General features: G+C 38.8%; 1 protein-coding gene and 1 long non-coding RNA gene across 3 annotated transcripts in view; both read left to right on the top strand.

The window, feature by feature from the left end:
• Positions 1-21,007, top strand: part of LOC106093612 (5'-3' exoribonuclease 1) — a 26,477-nt gene continuing 5,470 nt past the window's right edge. Inside the window, exons 1-17 of one of the 2 annotated variants that reach the window (XM_013260708.2) lie at positions 1-134; positions 187-402; positions 465-902; positions 968-1,406; positions 1,472-1,695; positions 8,583-8,698; positions 14,548-14,740; positions 14,807-14,980; positions 15,042-15,332; positions 15,716-15,984; positions 16,050-16,369; positions 16,435-16,988; positions 17,055-17,195; positions 17,260-17,467; positions 17,530-17,987; positions 18,045-18,407; positions 18,471-18,557. In XM_013260708.2, coding sequence (XP_013116162.2) covers positions 328-402; positions 465-902; positions 968-1,406; positions 1,472-1,695; positions 8,583-8,698; positions 14,548-14,740; positions 14,807-14,980; positions 15,042-15,332; positions 15,716-15,984; positions 16,050-16,369; positions 16,435-16,988; positions 17,055-17,195; positions 17,260-17,467; positions 17,530-17,987; positions 18,045-18,407; positions 18,471-18,557 — 4,350 coding nt within the window. In that variant the 5' untranslated portion in view covers positions 1-134; positions 187-327. The remainder of the gene's footprint in view (positions 135-186; positions 403-464; positions 903-967; positions 1,407-1,471; positions 1,696-8,582; positions 8,699-14,547; positions 14,741-14,806; positions 14,981-15,041; positions 15,333-15,715; positions 15,985-16,049; positions 16,370-16,434; positions 16,989-17,054; positions 17,196-17,259; positions 17,468-17,529; positions 17,988-18,044; positions 18,408-18,470; positions 18,558-21,007) is intronic. The other variant, XM_013260706.2, reaches the window with a different exon arrangement.
• LOC106093614 (uncharacterized) lies at positions 7,342-7,854 on the top strand. Its single transcript, XR_001222383.2, has 2 exons — positions 7,342-7,371; positions 7,441-7,854. It is a non-coding gene; the product is annotated as an uncharacterized LOC106093614 (long non-coding RNA).

Consider the following 21,007-nt stretch of genomic DNA (forward strand, 5'->3'; position numbering starts at 1 on the left):
CTACTCTTTTACTTCGTTCCTCGAAGAAACATTTGCAAAATTATAAATTTAATGATTATTAATTGAATTTTTGATTTTCTCAACTTATTAACTATAGTTTAAGAATCAAAATCCTTTAAGGAGCAAGAGAACAGGTATGTCAAAAGTTAGACTAGAACATGGGATAGTAAAATATAAAGAACAAAGACATTTATATACAGCTATTCAGGAAGTGAGGACGACAACAAGCTTCTGGCACAACTAATTAGCATTTGTGTTGTTTACTACATTGGAATACACATTGGTTTGTTCACACAACCAACAGGCTAATTACATACAACAGCAATAATGGGTGTACCGAAATTCTTCCGATACATTAGTGAAAGGTATCCTTGCCTTAGTGAATTGGCACGGGAACAATGTGTAAGTCAGGCCTCAAGTGTTTTCCATACTTGATGCATATCTCAATCTTAATCTCTTCTTAGGTTCCCGATTTCGATAATTTATACTTGGATATGAATGGAATTATACACAACTGTTCACATCCAGATGACACCAACATTCATTTCAACATCACCGAAGAGGATATGTTTAAGGATATTTTTAACTACATTGACAAGTTATTTTTCTTAATCAAACCACAAAAATTATTCTTCATGGCTATAGATGGCGTGGCACCTCGTGCCAAAATGAATCAACAGCGTAGTAGACGCTTTCGCTCGGCCAAAGAAGCCGAAACTTTGGAACGTTTAGCCCTGAGCCGGGGTGAGGTGAGAGAACATGAACGGTTCGATAGTAACTGTATAACACCAGGTACTGAATTCATGGAACGTTTGCATGAGGCTTTACGCTACTTCATAAAAAGTAAAATTAGTGCTGATCCTATGTGGCAAAAGTGTAGGGTTATACTGAGCGGTCATAATGTAAGCTTCTTAAATCTTTGTTTAAATGTGATCTAAATATGTATGTCTCATTAATTCTTACAAAGGCTCCTGGAGAGGGTGAACATAAAATTATGGATTACATACGCTATCTGAAATCTCAAAATGATTTTGATCCCAACACAAGACATTGCCTTTATGGTTTAGATGCTGATTTAATAATATTGGGATTATGCACGCACGAATTGCATTTCGTAGTATTGCGTGAAGAAGTCAAATTTGGACGAAAGAATAAAAAAGCCTCAGTCGAAGAGACGCGGTTCTTCTTATTACATTTGCGACTGTTGAGGGAATACTTAGAACTGGAATTCGATGAGTTAAAACAATATCCAAGTTTTGACATAGCCAAACTTATTGATGATTGGGTGCTGATGGGCTTTCTTGTTGGCAATGATTTTATACCACATTTGCCATTCCTAAATATATCATCGAATGCATTACCTCTCCTCTACAAAACATATAAGAAAGTCTATCCGGAATTAAGAGGTAATAGTGAAATAACATTTTTTTTTTTATAATTTTTTTATTTAATTTTTTTATTTATAAACTAGGAAATATAAATGAGAATGGCAGCCTAAACTTGGAGCGTTTGGAAAAATACTTTGAGGCTTTATCAGAGGTTGAATTCGAAAATTTCCAAGAAAACTATGCTGATCTGAAGTATTTTAATACTAAACAGAATGGTGTCGATGAGGCATTTGACTTTGATGTCAGCGAAATTAATGCCGAAAAGGTTGATGATGATTTGGCGGCACTGATTGAAAGTAGTAAACAGGTAATGTACAAGTATTAATGTTATTTTTGAAACAGTATCCTGTGTCTCCATTCAACAATCATAATTTAGATTGAGTGAGATTGTCAAATACACGTTATTGTATACTTACCCAGCAAAATGTTTACTTCTAATGCTTCACTAAATGTCAAAATTTCAATACTGGGCTGGCAAAGGAAAATTTATTTATTTATTTATTTATTTATTTGGTTTCACATACAACAAGATTTAAAATCTTATAATTACAGTATGTGATTAGAATCGTTATTCTAACAAAAGGGATCATTAAGTTCGGCTTTAATTTTAATTACATTAGCAATAAAAATCAATAATCAATAATCAATAATCAATAATTCATTAACAATAATTAATTGAGAGGAAGAATAGGAAAAACAAATCACTTAATTTATAGGCTTTGAAAGTATTTTGTAAGATTTTGTTTGAACTTATTTGCGTCGCCATTAAGTTGTATTGATGATGGGAGGGAGTTCCAAAGACGGGTAACGGTGAAGAAAAATTGCCACTCCGATACCAGCAATTTATGGCGCATTGGTACAATTAAAATCCTTCTGTTGGTTCTACCAAGCTGCAGTTTATCATACAAGTACGATGGTGTTTTAGTATATATAATTTTGTGTAAAAGTACCAGTGATTTAATATTCAGAACGTTTGCAATATCTACTCCATACAGGCTTTTACGAAAAGCTGAACAACTCTCAAATCTTTTCAGTCCATAAACGTATCTTAGGATCGAATTGTATGCAACTTCTAGTCTATGTTTGCTTCTTGAATCGCAGTTTGTAAATAATTCGCTTCCATAAATTAGAACCGGTATAAGATAGGATTTGGCCAAGAGGGTTCGAATGTGAATAGGTGTAAAATATTGTGTCTGGTATAACGTTCTCAGCATACCAAAGACTTTTCCAGTGGCAGCAACAACATGATCACTCCATGTTAGGGTTTGATTAAAAATAACGCCCAAGTTTTTTGCCTTGGGAACTTGTAAAATGTTTTGATTTCCAATCTTGACCAAATGTTCGCATGTAACTGCACTCGTTCGGTTATTTATAAGTAAAAAGTTTGATTTTTTGGGATTTATCATAAGATGGTTTGCTAGGGCCCACGAGTAAATTGCTTGTAAATCCGTATTAAGCTTCATTATACCCTCAGAAATTTGCGATTTGGGACAGTTTAAATATATTTGCACGTCATCTGCATAGATATGTATTTTTGTATGTTTAAGAATGTTTGGTAATTCGTTAATATACAAGCAGAATAGAAGTGGGCCTAAAATTGACCCTTGAGGTACGCCAGCTTTAACAGGCAGTGGTTTGGAAGTAACTTTTTTTATTACTACGGACTGAGTTCGACAGTTTAAATAGTTTGAAATCAGTCTCACTGCGGTGATAGAAAAATTAAAGTTTTGTTGTAGTTTTCTGCATAGAGTATCGTGATTGACGCAGTCAAAAGCCTTTGAGTGGTCCAGTAAGACTAGAAATGTTATAAGTCCGTCATCAATGCCAGATCGTATATTTTCAGCGACATCAACTAAGGCCGTAATACAGCTATGCTTGGGACGAAATCCAGATTGATGTACGGTGAGCAATTCATGGCGCTGAAGATACTCGCCAATTTGTAAATGTATAATACGCTCAAACGCTTTTGATAGGTACGGCAAAATGGCTATAGGGCGATATTCATGGTTTCCGGTCGACTTTGGAATTGGAAGTATTTTAGAGTGTTTCCATGCCCTAGGGTATTGGGCCGTAGTTATAATAGTGTTGAACAAGTAGGTAATATATGGAGCTATACTTGGCAAGACGATTTTTACAAACTGTGGATATATGTTGTCAAATCCAGCAGCATTTGATTTAATGGACAGACAGCTGCTAATGACATCACCTGGATACACACATGAAAATTCGAAGCTGGAAAATGATGGAAATATTGGATATCGCTGTGGAATTAAATTGATATTTTGGGAATGGGAACTGGGCTCATGGTTAGTGGGAGTAGATACGAACATTTTATTGATGTCATCAGGATTTGCGTCGATATTAACGCAACTTGACTTGCCTATACCAATTTCCCTAATAGTTTGCCATTTGCTCTTCGAATCCATCGCAGAACGGAATCTATTTTCGTAATACGTTGCCTTCGATTTTTTTATGGCTTTATTGACTTCCGTTCTCACTGCTCGGAAATCATCGTAGAGTTGTGGAGTTTTGAACCTTTTCCAACGTTTATACACCATATCTCTTTTCCTTATTAGCTCCGTTATATTTTCATTAAGCCAGCATTTATCATTTTTCCTTATTCTTGTTTTTTTTAACGGCACCGAACATTCTAGCAAATGTGTTAGATTTTTGTTGATAAAATCCAGTTGATCATCTGTTGACAGAAAATCGTATATTGCATTCCAATTAATGTTAGAAAGTTCATGTGATAATGTATTAAAATTGGTTTTCGAAAAGTTAAAAAATGCTACTTTTTTCTTTAGTATTTGCCAAGGCGTTTTTATCAGGTGGCCGCATCAACGCAGCTGAGAGAATTCGACATGTCAACTCATTTTTGAATTCGCCGTACAAAAATATACCCTTCAAAATAAATATTTTATAAAGTGTGTTCGCTGCTGTTATGGTTTTTAAACTTATGGTATATAATGGCACGCATCTAACAACCTTATTCACTGTCAGTTTCACTCAGGGAACTTAGGTTTATTGTGTCGATAAATTTGATCAGTGATAAAATTTACGTCAATGCAATGCCAGACATTAAAATGAAGAAGATTAGGAGCGAACATGCCAGAACGACCAAGCGGTCTGGAGAAGCGGAAGATAATTTAAACAGGAAAATAGGTTTTAGTGTAGCCATAATCCTGCTTAAAATTCTCGCAATTTCAGAGCGGTCTCATAATAGGTGCTCACTGCCGCTGCAGCTACTCCGTATGGAGCATTCCAATGTCGTGACAGCAATGAACACCACACAGATCGGACGTCACAGTTCCAGACAGTCTTGTGGGTAAAGCCTCTGGAGCTTATTGGAATTTTGAACATTTTTTTACCCACCACCATAGGGTGGGGGTTTACTAAACTAGTCATTCCTTTTGTAAAACCTCAAAATATTGGTCTAAGACCCCATAAAGTATATATATATATTCTTGGTCGTCTTGACGTTCTGGTTCGAAAAAGCCATGTTTGTCCGTCTGTCGAAATCACGACAGCGGTCGAACGCGTAAAGCTAGCCGCTTGAAATTTTGCACAGATACCTAATATTGATATTGATATAATATTATAGACAGATTTAGACTTAGCTCCCATATGAACCGATCTCCCGAGTTGAGAGATCGTCCGATTTAGTTACAATTTTGCACATTCGTTCTGTTATGACTTCCAACAACTTTGCCAAATACGGTCCAAAATACCATAAAATTATGCCCTTCAACTAAACTTATTTTGTATAAAATTTTAGCAGAATTCATGGTGGTGGGTTCCCAAGATTCGGCCCGACCGAACTTAGCGCTTTTACTTGTTAAATATGTATTCTCGTGCTTGACACTCAAAAAATATTTCTTTTTGCTCTGATTGGTCAAAGCAAATTTGCCGAAAATTTTAAATGTCAGGCGGAACCGAATTTTCTTCGCCCTGTTTACAAATTTTGACATATCAAGTTCCCAAAAAAGATGTTTCGTTGTAGCAATTCGCCGATGCGGCCACCGTATTAAATACGCTTTGGGTGTTTCGGTGAATCATATTGAACAAATCTGCGACATTCATTTGTTATGTGTTTTTATGTATTTGTGGCTGAAGAGCCAATTCATTAATAAAAGTTAGAAATTTTTCTTCGACTCTTTCATAGTGAATTTTTTATTATTAAGCTATAGTTGTAGCAATCCTCGTCAAGCTCGCTACGGCCCATAGGACCGATCGCCGCAGGAACATTATGGTTATTTAAAGGCGTCAATAACTCGCCTTGTCATATCGAATATCATAGGAATACAGTGCGCGAAATAAATATAAGTTCACCCAAAAAAAGGAAAAAGTACAAATTCTAGAAATAAGTTTTATAGTTTTTAATAGTTATAGGTGTTTTATTTATTGACAAAACCGAAATTTTAATTTTTACGTTTTTCAATAGGTAAGTTTATGTAAGGTATAAGTGGCAGTCTGCCATCAGACTCACTTAGAAGAAGGAAGATTCCATATAATTCCTACCGTTGAACCATCCAGATCGCTTTAAAAAGCCCAATAACTTGCGAATGTTCACATCCGCTAAATCAGACAGGTTTTCAAAGAAAAGAGAACCTAAAGAGGAACTCCTTCTAACTGCTAGTGCGGGACACACTCACAGGTGTTCTATAGTCTCTTCTTCTTCGATGTCCTCACAGCTTCTGCAAAAGTCGTTGTTGGCAACCTTCTGTCTGTCAGCATGTTTTCCGATTAGACAGTGACCTGTCATGACGGACACAATGATTGAGACGTCGGTTCTAGCCAATGACGGCAAAGCAGTAGACTTCTTCAAGTCTAGATTAGGCCACATAGTTTTGGAATACTCACAGCCTCCTGGCCTGGTGCTGAAAACTTAGCTTACCCACAGATTTCAGTTTCTCTGGAATGTGTAATGTAGTTCCTAGTCTCGCAAGCTCGTCCGCTTTACAATTCCCTGGGATAACAGAACAGAATATATTGAACTGTTCAGCCATCTCGTTAACAGATCTGCGGCAGTCAAGGGCGGTTTTTGTGTTCAGAAATACTTTCTCCGGGAATTTTATGGCTGCCTGGCTGTCTGGCAAGATACTTATGCCAATCGTCGTAATGATATATCTTAGCCATTCCACCACTTCCTTAATTACAAGGATATCTGCTTGATACACACTGCGGTGGTCGGGTAATCTCTTCGATATGACCAGTTCTAGATCTTTAGAGTACACCCCAAAGCCCACCTGGTCGTTTAGTTTGGAACCATCCGTATAGAAGTCTATTTAACTTCTGTTACTAGGAATATCGTCCTATATAGTTACAAAATAAGCAACATTAATGCAAACTACTCCATTAAAAATTTATTGTAATTATACTTAATGTAATTATACTTAAAAAATTTACGAAAAAAAAATCTTATGACTACTTAAAAATACACTGAGTGATATAAGTAAATTCATTAAAAAAACAGATCAATTTAAATTCCCTAGATGTTTACCTAATTTTTTCTTAGAAACGCCCGAAAACGGGAATGGTTCGTGAAAACCATTTATTAGCAAAAGATAAAAGAAGAATACAAGCTTTAAGTTCCAAGTTCCTTAAATGTTTTTGGATTTTTTTTTTTTTAATTAGGCTTAGATTATTGTACAAAAAGGATTCCTGGGTGAACCCCAAAACTTTCACAACATCGCTATGTATACTGACAGCTTGCCGAGAAAATGAACTTGCCACACAAATAAAGAGCCATTCTACCCTCCAGTCACTAACAGACTGTTTAAACAAGTTTTTAAGTCTTCGGATCACCTCTTTTTACGAAAATATTGACTTACACTGCATTAACTAGATTTCATAAAGATGAAAGGCGGCTTTGGGCTAAAAACCATATGGACTTAGGAGAAAATTTGAAAAAAATTTTGTTTTGTGATGAAAAAAAGTTGGATTTTAAGGGACCCGATTGTTTATGCAATTAAAACCAATAGGAGTAAGCAGACATTTTTGTAGCGGTACGTCATGATTTGGGGAGCTCTTCCTTTCTCGGCTTTGACTACAGCTAAAATGAAATCTGGAAGTTATGTTGAAATTTACGAATTATCAATGTTGGAATATGGTGAAACATTGGTGGGCCCGGACATAATTATTCAGCAGGATAATGCTTCAAAAATATTGGAAGTTTTCAAAAAGCCAACACGTAGTCCAGATAGAAATCTAATCGAGGTCCTATGGAAAATCGTATAACAAGGGAAGCAGTACGAAAGTGCTTCCGCACTAAAACATGTCATAAGAACCGTAGTTTTCAAAACAATCGATAAAAAATTGTATTTTCAATGTAAAAAAATTAAACGAAGGAAGAATCAATAACTAACATTTCGTTTTTGCGCATCAAATTTTTATGTGGAAAATTCATCTTAGGTCTATTTTACGTAAATAAATAAAACGCCTTTAAATAATAAAAAATAGTAATCAATTTCTTGCATTTTCACATTTTTTTCATTGCATTTTTGGGTGAACCCATATTTTGTACATTGTCTGCCCAACGCTTACGATCTATCATTTACCCTTATTCCGGTTGTCAAAAGCGACAATCGACAGCTATCGTAGTCAAAGACGAATTTTACACTTCGTGGCATTCTGTAACTAATTTGCCATCGACAGTTTGGAACAAGAAATGTATTGTAGTTAATAATAGAATAATGTTATAAGTTAAATAAAATGCAAATAGCTGTGATGTACTTAAGAATATCATTCTTATATGCTAATCGTTTTCGCCAAATTTGACAGACCTGATACCAAAAATTTAAAAGAATTTGCTTCTTCGACAACCATAATATCATTTTGTAAAAAATTTCGAAATTCGACTACGCCATAGCCAACCGGAATAGAATGATTATCAATCTAGGCACTTACGATTTATGATGATCGTCACTGTCCCAATAACCTTAACTTAAGTGTAGATTGTGATTGCTGCAGCGAATACTGGCAAGTTGATGTCTAATCTGTACCATGTCTACAGAATCTATTGACGGAACTTTTATTTTAACAGTTAATGTCATCTGTAATACAAATTTTCTACTATGATCTTCTTTAACAATGTTATATGATCTTCTTTAACAGTGTTATATGATCTTCCTTAACAATGTTATAAATTTTGTCAGAAAGCACATCTTTAGCCCTGATTATTTCTTTTTATTTTAGTTCTTGGATGACGAAGAAGATTTGTCTGATGAAGAAGGCCAGCATATCACAGACGAATTTGAGAACTTCAAGCGCAACTATTACATGAACAAATTGAATCAGGAAAATAGTGACAGGTCTGTACAATCTAATTTATATTCCTTATACACATATACTCGCATTCTCCATTAGCTAAAATTAAGTAATATATAATTTGTACTAACTTCTTGAACGTCTTGACATTCTACATCTAACTTGCAATGTTCTCCTTTAAAAGCCTCAATTTTTGCCCTATTGGTCTGAATTTCGATACCCTCCAAGACTCGCATCAAGTGCAGCCTAGATAGGTCCATTCGTAGATATTACCCGATACCCTGATTTGATTTACTTATACGCCTCAATTTTTATGTAACTTAGTTTAAATTCAGTACATGAATTATACTTTTGCCCTCTTTAAAATAAACCAGGGCATATAAAAATATTTGGTAGTTAAATATCGATTTTTAAATAAAATGTTGTAGGAGTCCTATTCTCTCTAAAGAACAATGCGGTAGAGTATTAGAAAGTCAAGATTTATCGGCAGTCGAAGAACACATCCGAGCATTGAGGGAGAGAATGGAAACAACATTTTTAATACGATACAAAAGAATGTTCTCAAACATTGCTTATATGGGTCAGGCCAAATAATAAAGTATTTCGACATTTTGCTTAACATTGTCCTATATGTTTCAGGTTTCCTAGGAACATCAGCCCCTATAGAAAGGATTTTTTGCGTAGTTAATAACTTACGGACTAACAAAAAAACACATTTAACAATAACTATACTATTAACAATAAAGCGCGCCCTCAAGGCTCAAGTTGTCAGATAAGGAGATCGGTTTATATGGGAGCTATATCCAAACATGGAGGTCACCGTAGCGCAGAGGTTAGAATGTCCGAAAAAAATTTTCAGCGGTGGTTTTCCCCTCCTAATGGTGGCATCATTTGTGAGGTACTATACCATGTAAAACTTCTCCCCAAAGAGGGAGCACTGTCTCACGCCGTTCGGACTCGGCTATAAAAAGGAGGTCCCTTATCATTGAGCTTAAACTTGAATCTGACTGCACTCATTGATATGTGTGAAGTTTGCCCCTGTTCCTTAATGGAATGTTCATGGGCAAAATTTGCATATCTAAACATGGACGGATTTGGCCCATTTATAATTCCAACAGAGATGGTTAAGTTAGGTTGAAAAGAAGGTGCGGGTATTAACCCGCCCCATGCCACTATGGACAAACACCTAAGCCAGTGATCGGCTTGTTTTACGTAACCTCGAAAAAGAAAATCTAAGTTGGGAATTCCGTGCTACTTACAAAATCCTTAATTGTTTTCCATGCCACGCCTCAAGTTGGTTCATGTCTGGTATTGTGTCCCCACCTAAGTGCTGTTATTTGTTAGATGCGAAAGTCGAGCAATGACATAGGAAATGCTCCAACGTCTCATCATCCTCCCCGCATGCCCTACACATGCTATCACTTGCCGCAATGATTTTACATAAGTGAGCTCGTAGTCTTATGTGTCCCGTTATGATACCAAGAGCTATGCTGACCTCCTTACATCCTTTCAGTAATAGCCTCGTCTTCTCACGATCTGGACCTCCCCATAGGATTTTCGCCATCCTACCGATCGTTTCGCTGTTTCCAAGGGTTACATGCGAATTCGTAGCCCACGTCCTTAACTTGGACTGCATTGAGTTAACCAAGTTTACTGACGGCAGTTCTTTGGCCTACACTGCCAAATCGTCTGATTTCTCATTCTCAGTTACTCCGCTATGGCCCGGCACCCAAAAGATGCGGATCGTGTCATCTTCAGAGAAGGCCTTAATTTCCTTTTTACATTCCAAGACTGTTCATGATCTTACCGTCGTGGTTGTTATTGCCCTTATGGCCTGTTTACTGTCCGTAATAATGTTCATAATCGACGTCCTCGCGTTAACACCTCATGCATTCCGTGATCGTCTGGATCTCCGCCTGCAGGACCGTATTATGGTCAGGCAATCTGAAACAGATCTCAGTCCCTGGGTTCTCAATGTAGACCTCCAGGCCCACTCCGCCCTCTAGCTTTGATCCATCCGTGTAACATGATCTTTCAGATGGCCGATGGCAGCAGTGCCTCGCACTCGACCTCAAGTGTCCTCTCGCGTATCCGATCGGAAACCTCTTCCATTCCTTCCAGGTTTCCTATCGTCGCCTCGATTATACCGCGATGGTATGAGTTGCCCCTATCCTCAATCCATTCTCCCATCTCTTTAAGTGTCAAAGGCGCAGTGGCTGCTTCGCACTTAATCTGTATGTCAATGGGTCGGATATCTAGAATAGTCTCTAGTGGGCGTGGTCCTAATCGTTCCAACCATGCCAAGACAACATATTCTCTGAACCTGTTGTATTATCCTTATGTTGCACTTTTTCTCCATAGCAGTCCACCACACTACTAAGGCATAAATAAGTATTGGTCTTACAAGCTTCTGTGGAGGCAATGGACTATCCTCGGATTCAGGCCACATTTCGAGCCTACGGCCCGTCTACATAGTACTCAACATTTGTGAACCTTCAGTTTCCTGTCCAAGATCACTCCTAAGTATTTGAACTTGTCAGATATCGAAATTGTTCTATTGAGGAAACGTGGTGGATAACCTTCGTCTTTCTCGTGAACAGGCAGATTTCTGTCTTCTCTGGGTTAACATTGAGACTCCTACGTTAAGCCCAGTCGTGTGCCATCTTCAAGACCCGTTCGGTCCTTCTGCATAGCTGGTTCGGATCCTTACCCCTTAGAAGTATTATAACATCGTCTGCGTAGCAGACGGGTTCAAATCCCTCCTCAGTCAGCATCCGTAATAGGTCATTTATGGTGCTCGCCTATAGGAGTCGCGATAAAATGCCCCCTGCGGATAGCTTGTTCAAAAGCTAAAGAGTTTTGGACAGACGGAAGGACGAAGGGACATGGATGCATCGACGTAAAATGTCGTGAAGACCAAGTATATATCTAGACACTTTATGGGGTTTTAAACCAATATTTCGAGGTATTTCAAAAAGAATGATAAAGTAAGTTTATCCCCTTCCTTTGGTGGAGGGTATAAGTATGTAACATTAATCTTAATTCTAAGATTTGTAAAAATAATTGATCTCATTTCATATGTATTTTATATTTTTATACATTTCATGAACATTTTTTGAGTAGAATAGTTATTTAAGAAATAATAAATTTGAGGTTAAAACTTGTAAATGCTTATTGTTAATGGAGGGTTTCAGGGGTCCTGCCATATCCCGCTTTTATAATCTTAAAATCCCTGTTTATTGGCAAATTGGTATGGCCACGTTACTCATGAGGGCAGCATTGTTGTCTGACAGACAACAATGCTGCCCGTGTCACAAAGCTGACCAGACCACACTGGCGCTGCATAACTTACCACAGACCGGCCAATTGCTTTGTACGTGGTCAACAAGGTTTCTTTGTCTGCGTCCCAAGTGCTGCCGGCAAGTGACTTGAGGACCTTGTTTCTACTTTTGACTTTACGCAAATTGCTGCGGCGTGTTGGGAAAATATTTAAGAGCTGTCAAATGTGATGCCAAATATTTTGGGACACTTGATGGTCGGAATCATTTCTCCATCGACCATCACAGTCAGCTCCGTATTCACCTCAGGCGTATTTGTAGTGAACAATGTGGCTGAAGATTTGGTGGCAGAAATCTTCAGATTTCTTGCAGCGAAATATGAGACATGTTCGTTGAGGTAGACGTTCAACCTATCGCAGATGTCAACAATGGGTGGGGGCCTGATGCCATGATCGTACAATCGTTCACATATGATAGATCTCTATGCCGTCTGGAGTGTTGAATGGAGGATAGGTAGAGGTTAAACAGTGCCGGAGATATCACCCCACCTTGGGGAACTCCTTGTTTCACTCTACGGTGGTTCGACTTCTTATCCCTAAATCCCACAAATGACTGGCGACCACGCAAATAATTCGCGACCCAGCGTTTCAGGCCTGGCGTGTTGCCGATGTCTTCAAATAGTTTGGCATGGCTGACCATGTCGAATGCCTTCGATAAGTCCAGTGCCACGAGGACCGTCCTATCACATGGCCTGGGCTGATTGAACCCACGGCAAATATGTGCGGTGATGGCATGCAAAGCAGTTGTTGTTATGCTATGCAGTCTTCGAAATCCATGTTGATGCTCGGCGAATGGAAATTCTCCAACGAGGCTCAATAGGAGTAATGCCTCAAGAGTCTTTGACACTGGTGAGAGAAGGGAGATCGGTCTGTACGACTCTCCCAAACTTGGGACCTTTCCAGGCTTCAATAGCGGAATCACTCTGCCCATTTTCCAGACATTGGGAACTAGAAGAGTGCTCGAAAGACAGGTCGAGCGACGTAATAAGGTAATCAACTCCAGGTAAATCCAGATTCTTCAGTATCAATGTAGAGATTCCGTCGGGGCCCAATGCCTTGGATGATTGTAGCCGCGGATGACATTCGTAACTTCGTCCAAGATAAATTGTGATGGCTGTCCATCGGCTCGCAGACCGCGGTTACGGCAAATGGCCCTTGCCCTGTCACTCTCGGGATGCACAATAAATTGGCGGTTGAACAACATCGCATATCTTCGGATCAGTCACGGTTACGTCGCCAAAAGTGACTGAAGTCCTGTCCTCCCGTCTACCGGGTTTCGAGAGTGACTTTAGTCACATTGCTCCAAGTGTTCCAGCCCCAAATCCTCCTACGTTGGTTGACTACCCTGTTAATTTCCAGATTCAGCTCGCTAATTCTGCGAGTACCACTCCCTTCGCCAGGAAATTGGCCGAACTTGGGCTATTCGACCGGCTGGTATAAAGCGTGCGGCTGCTCGATTAATGATGTCTCGGAATCTCCTCTCTGCAACTAGCACAATCAATTCGCTGAAGCGGGGATTGGTATACTCTCTGAAGCCAGCCCAATGGGCCTTCTTCTGATTGATAGACGTCCGGCGCTTAGAGGTTATGAAGTCGGGTGGTCGTTCGATGGTGAGAATCATGGGGAAATGGTCTGATCCCAAAGAAATGACGGCTTGCCAGGATACGTTATTCAGGAGATCAGGGGATGATATGGAAATGTCTGGCGAGCTGCTTCATCCCCTCGTACTCCTAGTAGGGGCATCCTCATTCACCGTGCAAAACGAGGAGCCTTCAATCTGCTCTGCCAAAGCCATGCCACGCTAGTCGTTACTATGAGATGTGATGAGCATTAACGTCCCCTACACCTCCTGCACTGGCCTGGCCGGAAAGTGTATCATTTTTGTCGCACGGGAGAGGTCGGAGGGGTCACATTGTCCGACGAGGAGGACACAGAAGGCGACGACGACGACGAGGACGCAGAAGGCGACGACGACGACGCTTGTGACCCACTGGTGGCTATGTTCGCATATCACCTTGTAATATTTTCAAAGTATATGACTATACTCTGTAGTGATTTGAGGCCAGAGCAAGATCGGAAATGTACTCACTCCATGCACCGGTTACACCTCACTGACACCGACCGATGTTGGGGGCGGTTCTGGCAAACCGAAAAGAACCAGGGTCCGGGGTTCTTTTCAGTTCCGGCATGGACTAGAAACGTGCGGAGGAGGAACTCCGGGATTTGCCGCTTCCATGACGAAAAAAAAAAGACGAACGCGTACTCTGAGGCGGCAGCCCTTGCCGATGAAGGATTCCAATCGGATCAATCCGGCTGCCATGGTATTGTGTATCCCAATTGTGTACTGTTTGTTAATGTAGGTTTTAAAGTAAAGGATTTGAGGGAACTTTTAAATGATTTTTTTTTGTTTTGAAAAAGATGTGGAATGCATGGTCCATTACATTTTGTTGACCTGATTTTTTGTGCTACGCCTCGAAAAATTGCTTGTTTGGTATTCGACTCTAGAAACAAAGTATTAATTTAAAAACAAACGTTAATTTTATTAAACAATTTCAGTGCATATAAAAAGGAACAGGCAATTTGCTACATAACGGCCTTGCAATGGATACTAGACTACTATTACCGAGGAGTGCGTTCCTGGGGATGGTATTACCCACATCATTATGCACCATTTATAAGCGATTTGAAGAACTTTAAAGATCATGTAATTAAATTTGATATGGGTAAACCTTTCTTACCCTTTCAACAGGTACGTAGCATATGGATGGATAAATCTGCATCTTTGTAACATGCTTAATTTTCTTTGCATCCTTAGTTATTGGCAGTTTTGCCGGCAGCTAGTAAAGCACTATTACCCACGGCGTATAGAGATCTCATGACGAGTCCCCAAAGTGAACTAATAGATTTTTATCCCGAAGATTTTGAAACTGATCTCAATGGAAAAATGAACGAATGGGAAGCGGTTGTGCTCATACCTTTCATAGACGAAGTATGCTGTTATCTCAACTAGAAAGATTTATTTTTTTTAAATATCCCATACTTTTTTCTAGAAACTCTTGTTGCAGGCTATGGAGCCATGCGATCAAAACTTATCGCCTGACGAATATAAACGCAATCAACATGGCCCGATGTTGCAGTATGATTACAATCCTGAATCGCAGGGGCAATCCCCTGGGATTTATTCTCTAAAGGCTTTGTACCATGTCTATTGTACTGAAAAACCTTTTTGGTCAAGGGATATAATGGTACCAGCAGACCGAACTGTATGTAAAGAATTACCGAATGCTGCGCGGTCGGTATTCTTTCCGGGATTTCCTACTATGAAGCATTTAGATTATAAGGTTAGTACTAAAACTATCAACTGAATGACACCGTAGCGCAGAGCTTAGCATGTCCGCCTATGACGCTGAACATTTGGATTCGAATTCTGGTGAGAAGATCAGAAACAATGTCAGCGGTGACTATCCCCTCTCCCAATGCTGGCGACATTTGTGAGGTACTGGGCCATTTGGTATGGTACCCATGTAAAAACTCGCAGTTCGGACACGACTATAAAAAGGAGACTCCATATCATTGAGCTTAAACTTGAATCGGACAGCACTCGTTAATATGTGAAAAGTTTGCCCCTGTTCCATAATAGAATGTTCATAGGCAAATTTTCCCTATAACTATCAATAATGAGATTTGTTTAGATAAGTTAGCCTTTTGTTTGTTTAAATTTCAGTTTGAATTGAGATGTGCTCGGGTTAAAGTATTCGATTATCCTGCACGCAATGAAAATATGATATTGCAGCCAATGGCTCGTAAAAATTTGGATGATGTTTTCGCTGTTGCTGAGCAAATGCTTAACCAAACTGTTTACATAGGATGGCCCCACTTGATCAAAGCTAAGGTTGTGGGAATATCAAACAAAGAAAAGTACATCGACACGGACGGTATTAAGGATATGGAGCCTAAAATATACGATTTACACTTGAGAGCTGTGCAGGAACAGTCAGTATAGTCTCCAAAATTTTTATACAATTTATTATAAGCATTTCGATGGATTTATATTTCAGTTTAATGACACGCATGGGTATAGAATTCGCAGATTTGTCAGTGCTGGTTCATGTGCGCACCTATGTTGGATCGTCGTACATTTGTGGCAGCCAGGGTAAGGTGTCGCTGAGCGAAATGTGGAGCACAACAACAACAGCTTATCCAGCACAAGGAGTTGTCTCACAAATTGCCGTGCAAAACACTTTAACCAACCAAGTCAAAAAGATCGAACAACTATTTCCGGAAAATAGTCGCATATTCTTTGTTGGGAATCCTTACTATGGCAGTGAGGGAGTTGTTATGAATCCCATGTTAGTATACGAATGCGGCAGACTCAAAGGTATGTTCATTTTGAATACTCTGCGAAAATATATCGTCCATAATCAAAAATATTTTTGTTTACAGTAAACATAACTGTATTGCCTGAACCAAATTTCGCAGAAGCAAAATACATACAAAATCAGCTCGAAAATGAGTACATACCCTCCCATCAAGCTGCTGTTCAAATTGGCATACAGATAAAGTGTCTGGCTCGCCTAACCGGCTCCGTGTTGGTTGTAAAGGGAGCCCGACGTCCCAAATCAGATCTTCCAAACAACTTGGCCAAAATAAACATAGGTTTACAATTTAAGTACTTCAAATCAAACGAAGAACTTGTGGGTTACACACGGCGCATTCATAACCAGTGGTTTATGTCTTCTAAGGCAATCGCCTTAGTACAATCATATGTGGAAAAATTCCCCTTAATAATTGAATACTTAAGCACTTCCAACGATCGCAGCGATCTTTTGTTCGAACAGGATATTTTTCCCAATGATGTGGGAGAGGGAAAGCTGGAAGCTATAGCAGCATGGCTTAAAGACCAACCGCACTCAAAGGCGGAGAAAATAGCTTGCGGCTCAAAAACTATGGAAAAAGAAGCTGTGGAGAAAGTTTTGGAAGCCATGGAGGAATTAAAGGTATATAAAAACATCAAGAAAATATTCATAACGCGGTTTTTTAGCATCTCTTCTTCATCTCCTTAGACTCTGCCCGTTAAGACTGTGAAGTTGCAGGTTAAACCTCATCTTTTGCTAAAACCAGATGTTAGTTTACCTAGCATTTATAAGCCGAAACGATCTATAAAACTATTTGATCGTGTGGTTGTGGTTAAAACCACTTATATGGTTAGTATCATACTTTTTATATTTGCATGGTTTGCTTAAGGCTTATACCTGTTGTTTGTCTTAGGTTCCTCTAGGTTCGAAAGGCACAGTGATTGGAGTATATCCAGTAAGCGATCCAAATCCTGTGCGTTTGGAATGTGTTAGGGCTGTGGAAAACTTCTATGAAGTCCTCTTTGATAAAACTTTGCCAAATGGTAATGATGTGCATGGCATTGCAGAACAACGTGTGTACAAAGTTCCCGAATCTTCCGTCCTATTAATATTTACTCAAGGTAATGTACAGTATCAACGTTTAGTTCCGCTAGCACTTACTTCCTGTCCAAATATCTTACAGGTAACAACAATGAACAATTTTACGAAGCGAAACTGCAATTAGAAGAGAGTAGAAACGACAGCGTGAAATTGAAATCTCAATCAGTGGGAAATAATACAAATACCACTACCGTTGTTAGCAACGAAACGAAAGTACCCCAAATTGTACAAAAAGGTAGCAATGACTTCTGGATGCCCTCGCTAAATACGAAAATTAAGCATTCTGGCAATGGTGGAATGACAAATCGTACCACTTCCTCCTCTGGAGTTGCAAACACAGCAACACAAGAAGCACAAACAAATCAGCTAAAAATACTTCAAAACCCACTTCATTTGAATCAAATAAACGATAGCGTCGTAACAGGAACAGCAGAATGTCAAGAATTTCAAGATGGCACGCATGCATTGAAGTCTTTGTTGGGTATTGTCCCATCGCAGTCTCCTTTATATCAAACACAAACTTCGCCAAATGTATCCAAGGTAGCGTTTTCGTTACGTTTTATATATGTTTTTTGAGAAGTGTTATTTCATTTTTAGGCACAATTACCCAAACCTCCAACCAGTTGGAGAGCTGATGCTCAAAAGTTTCCCCTGCCTCAAACATATCCGCAATTACCACTACACCAACCACCATTTAGCCAGGGAAATGCTCCGGTAGCAGTAATCGGCGGCAACGTAATTCCTCTGCCTACGCCCACATGTAAAGATCAAAATCCACCGCAATTCGTTTTTAATTCCAATAGTTTGAATCAAAAGGGTGCATTTATACCCTTACAAGTTGCTCGTGGTAATAGCCAAACGTCGGAGGCACCAGTTCCAGGTACTGCTTTAACGATCAACAACAGTAATATTGTTAGCAGTGTGACGGCTTCCTGTGCCACAAATGTTTTAACACAAAATGTAACGTTCTTGATTTACCGCAAAACGAAACATCATGTCAATAATTAATGTCAATCTTTTCAGCTCTCCCAATTGGCAGTTAGTACTGGTGGAAATGAGGTAAATGTTTCATCAGGACATCCAGGCGCCACTGTTACAAGTGTCGAAAAGGTAAACTTCTTAATATTTTTTTTTTAAATAAGTTTAACTCACTAAAAATAAGCACAACAACTAATCCAAAAAAGTGTTTTTGATAAACAAAGTGAGTCAAAATTGAGAATCCGCAGGAGTAAGCCATAATTAGAAACAAAATCGAACCGAAAAGTTAAAGCAGGATTTAAAAATGCCCTTCTAATATTCCCAACCAAGTATTCATATTTAAAAACGTTTTCGGAGGAAAACTTATGTGTAAAAAAAATCAAAGTATAAAAAAATTTTCGGGTTCCTGTATGGTCCTTAAATTGAAGAATTTTTTGGGAAGAGTGTAGACACTAAGAATATTCTAATCGTGATCATGGACCATACATAGCAAGTGATTTTTTCTTACTTCTTTATGTATACAGTCGAACTTCTTTATAACGTAGTAGTTGTGGAACGATGAAATACTATGTTATAGAGAAATTGACAAAATTAAGGTTTAATTTGACCTAAGTTTGAAAATAAGCAAACAACCATGTGAAATAGAATTTTTATTTGGTTGTGAAATAGAAGTGATTTTCATTTGTTATACCCACCACCATAGGATGGGAAGTATACTAATCCAGTCATTACGTATGTAACACCGGAAATATTGATATGCGACAACATAAATTATAAATATTCCTAATAGTCTTGATATTTAAGTCGATCTACTCCCGTCCCTCTGTCGGTCTAGAGCCTGGTATAGCTCCCATATGATCCGATCTTCAGATTTTACTTCTTGAGTTCTTGAAGCTTGTCATTCGATTTGGCCGAAATTTTGTACAGTGTTCTGTTACGACTTTTAACAACCGTGTCAAGTACGGCCCAATTGGTCTACAACCTGATATAGGTCTTAAGCCCCTAGAAGCCAACGTTGTTATCTGATTTGGCTGAAATATTGCCAAAAATTTTTCTAATGTCTAAAACTATTCAAGGAATTTCCAGTGAACCAACTCTTAAGACAATTTTCACTCGAGACGAAAATTTGCTGTTTCTGATTAAAAAAAAAAGCCAGGCTAACCGCTTGTTACGCGCTGGTCATTAAAATTCATAACAATTTTAGGATTAACATCTCGCAAGAGAAAAAGGCTAGCCCAAAATGTGGCTTGGTTCAAATGCAAATTTTGCCCATGAACATTCCACTAAGGAACAGGGCAAACTTCTCACATTTCAATGAGTGTAGTCCGATTCAAATTTAAGCTCAATGTTAAGAGGCCTCCTTTTTATAGCCGAGTCCGAACGGCGTGTCGCAGTGCGACACCTTTTTGGAGAAAAGTTTTACATGGCATAGTACCTCACAAATGTTGCCAGTATTAAGAGGGGAAAACCACCGTTTGGCGAACATGCTAACCTCTGCGCTACGGTGGCCTCCGTAGCTTGGTTTGTGGCTTGGTTCTCTGACCCAATTTCCATCCTCATTAAGAGAATGTACAAATAAGCAAACTACCGTCAATTAAAACAAGTTCTGCCCCTACTGGCAACATCCTGGTGAACCGATGTCATTGTCACCTTATGTGCACTTTTCCCTTCCATATATATTCTTAGATACGCCAATGGTAATCTTAAGCACTAACGATTTCAGAGATTACCCCAATGATATATTTCAACTCAACTAAATGTAACTACCACCTCACCTGAGACAACGGTATCTTCATAAAAAATCTAAGGAATGTGTCTGCAGCCATTAGTGTATTAGTGAACAAATGTACCAATGTCACACACACCTACACAAGTGTCATCAATGAGAAGGTTTCTATGTTTTGAAAAACATAGAAATAGAGCTAGTAAGCGTTGCAAAATCTCCAGTGACAACAATAGACTTGTTCACCATTAATTGAATGTCTCTCGCTTTCAATATGATTGGTAACACCCCACCTCAGTAAAAATCAGAAATCCCCAACACGCTTTCTAATAACTACAAATCTTGGTGGAAATTGCCAAATTGAATGCACTCTCCATCCGAGACTGAACAATGTACAAGGATTGGTAATTAGCGCTCAACTCACTGATCTTACTGAATATGAAAGACCAAAATGTTGCCGATTGTAAAAAATTAAATCATTCCAAGAAGGCAAACTTGTCAACACACCTCTTCATATTCTGAGCTTCTATTTATACAAACTGCCTGATACAGTAGGAGTCGGTATAATTAACATCAAAGTCAAAGAATATATCCAAAACTCAATGCAGTGCAAAAACTGCTTCAAGTTGGGTCATACTAAAAAACACTTCACCAATAACCCAATTTGCGAGGTATCTGTTGTTCACGATCATCTGTTGTTGCAATCACCCTCAGCGGACAAACAACAGAAATGTCCTGATATAGAACAAAGAAAAGAAGTACTGAAATACCAAATACGAAATAAATGCTCTTTCAAAGAAGCATTGCAAATTGGGCTAAACCAGATTCTTTAGAAATGTAACCAATAAAAAAGTCTCAT

The sequence above is a fragment of the Stomoxys calcitrans genome, chromosome 4 (genome assembly GCF_963082655.1).
Source record: "Stomoxys calcitrans chromosome 4, idStoCalc2.1, whole genome shotgun sequence".
NCBI classification, from domain to species: domain Eukaryota; kingdom Metazoa; phylum Arthropoda; class Insecta; order Diptera; family Muscidae; genus Stomoxys; species Stomoxys calcitrans.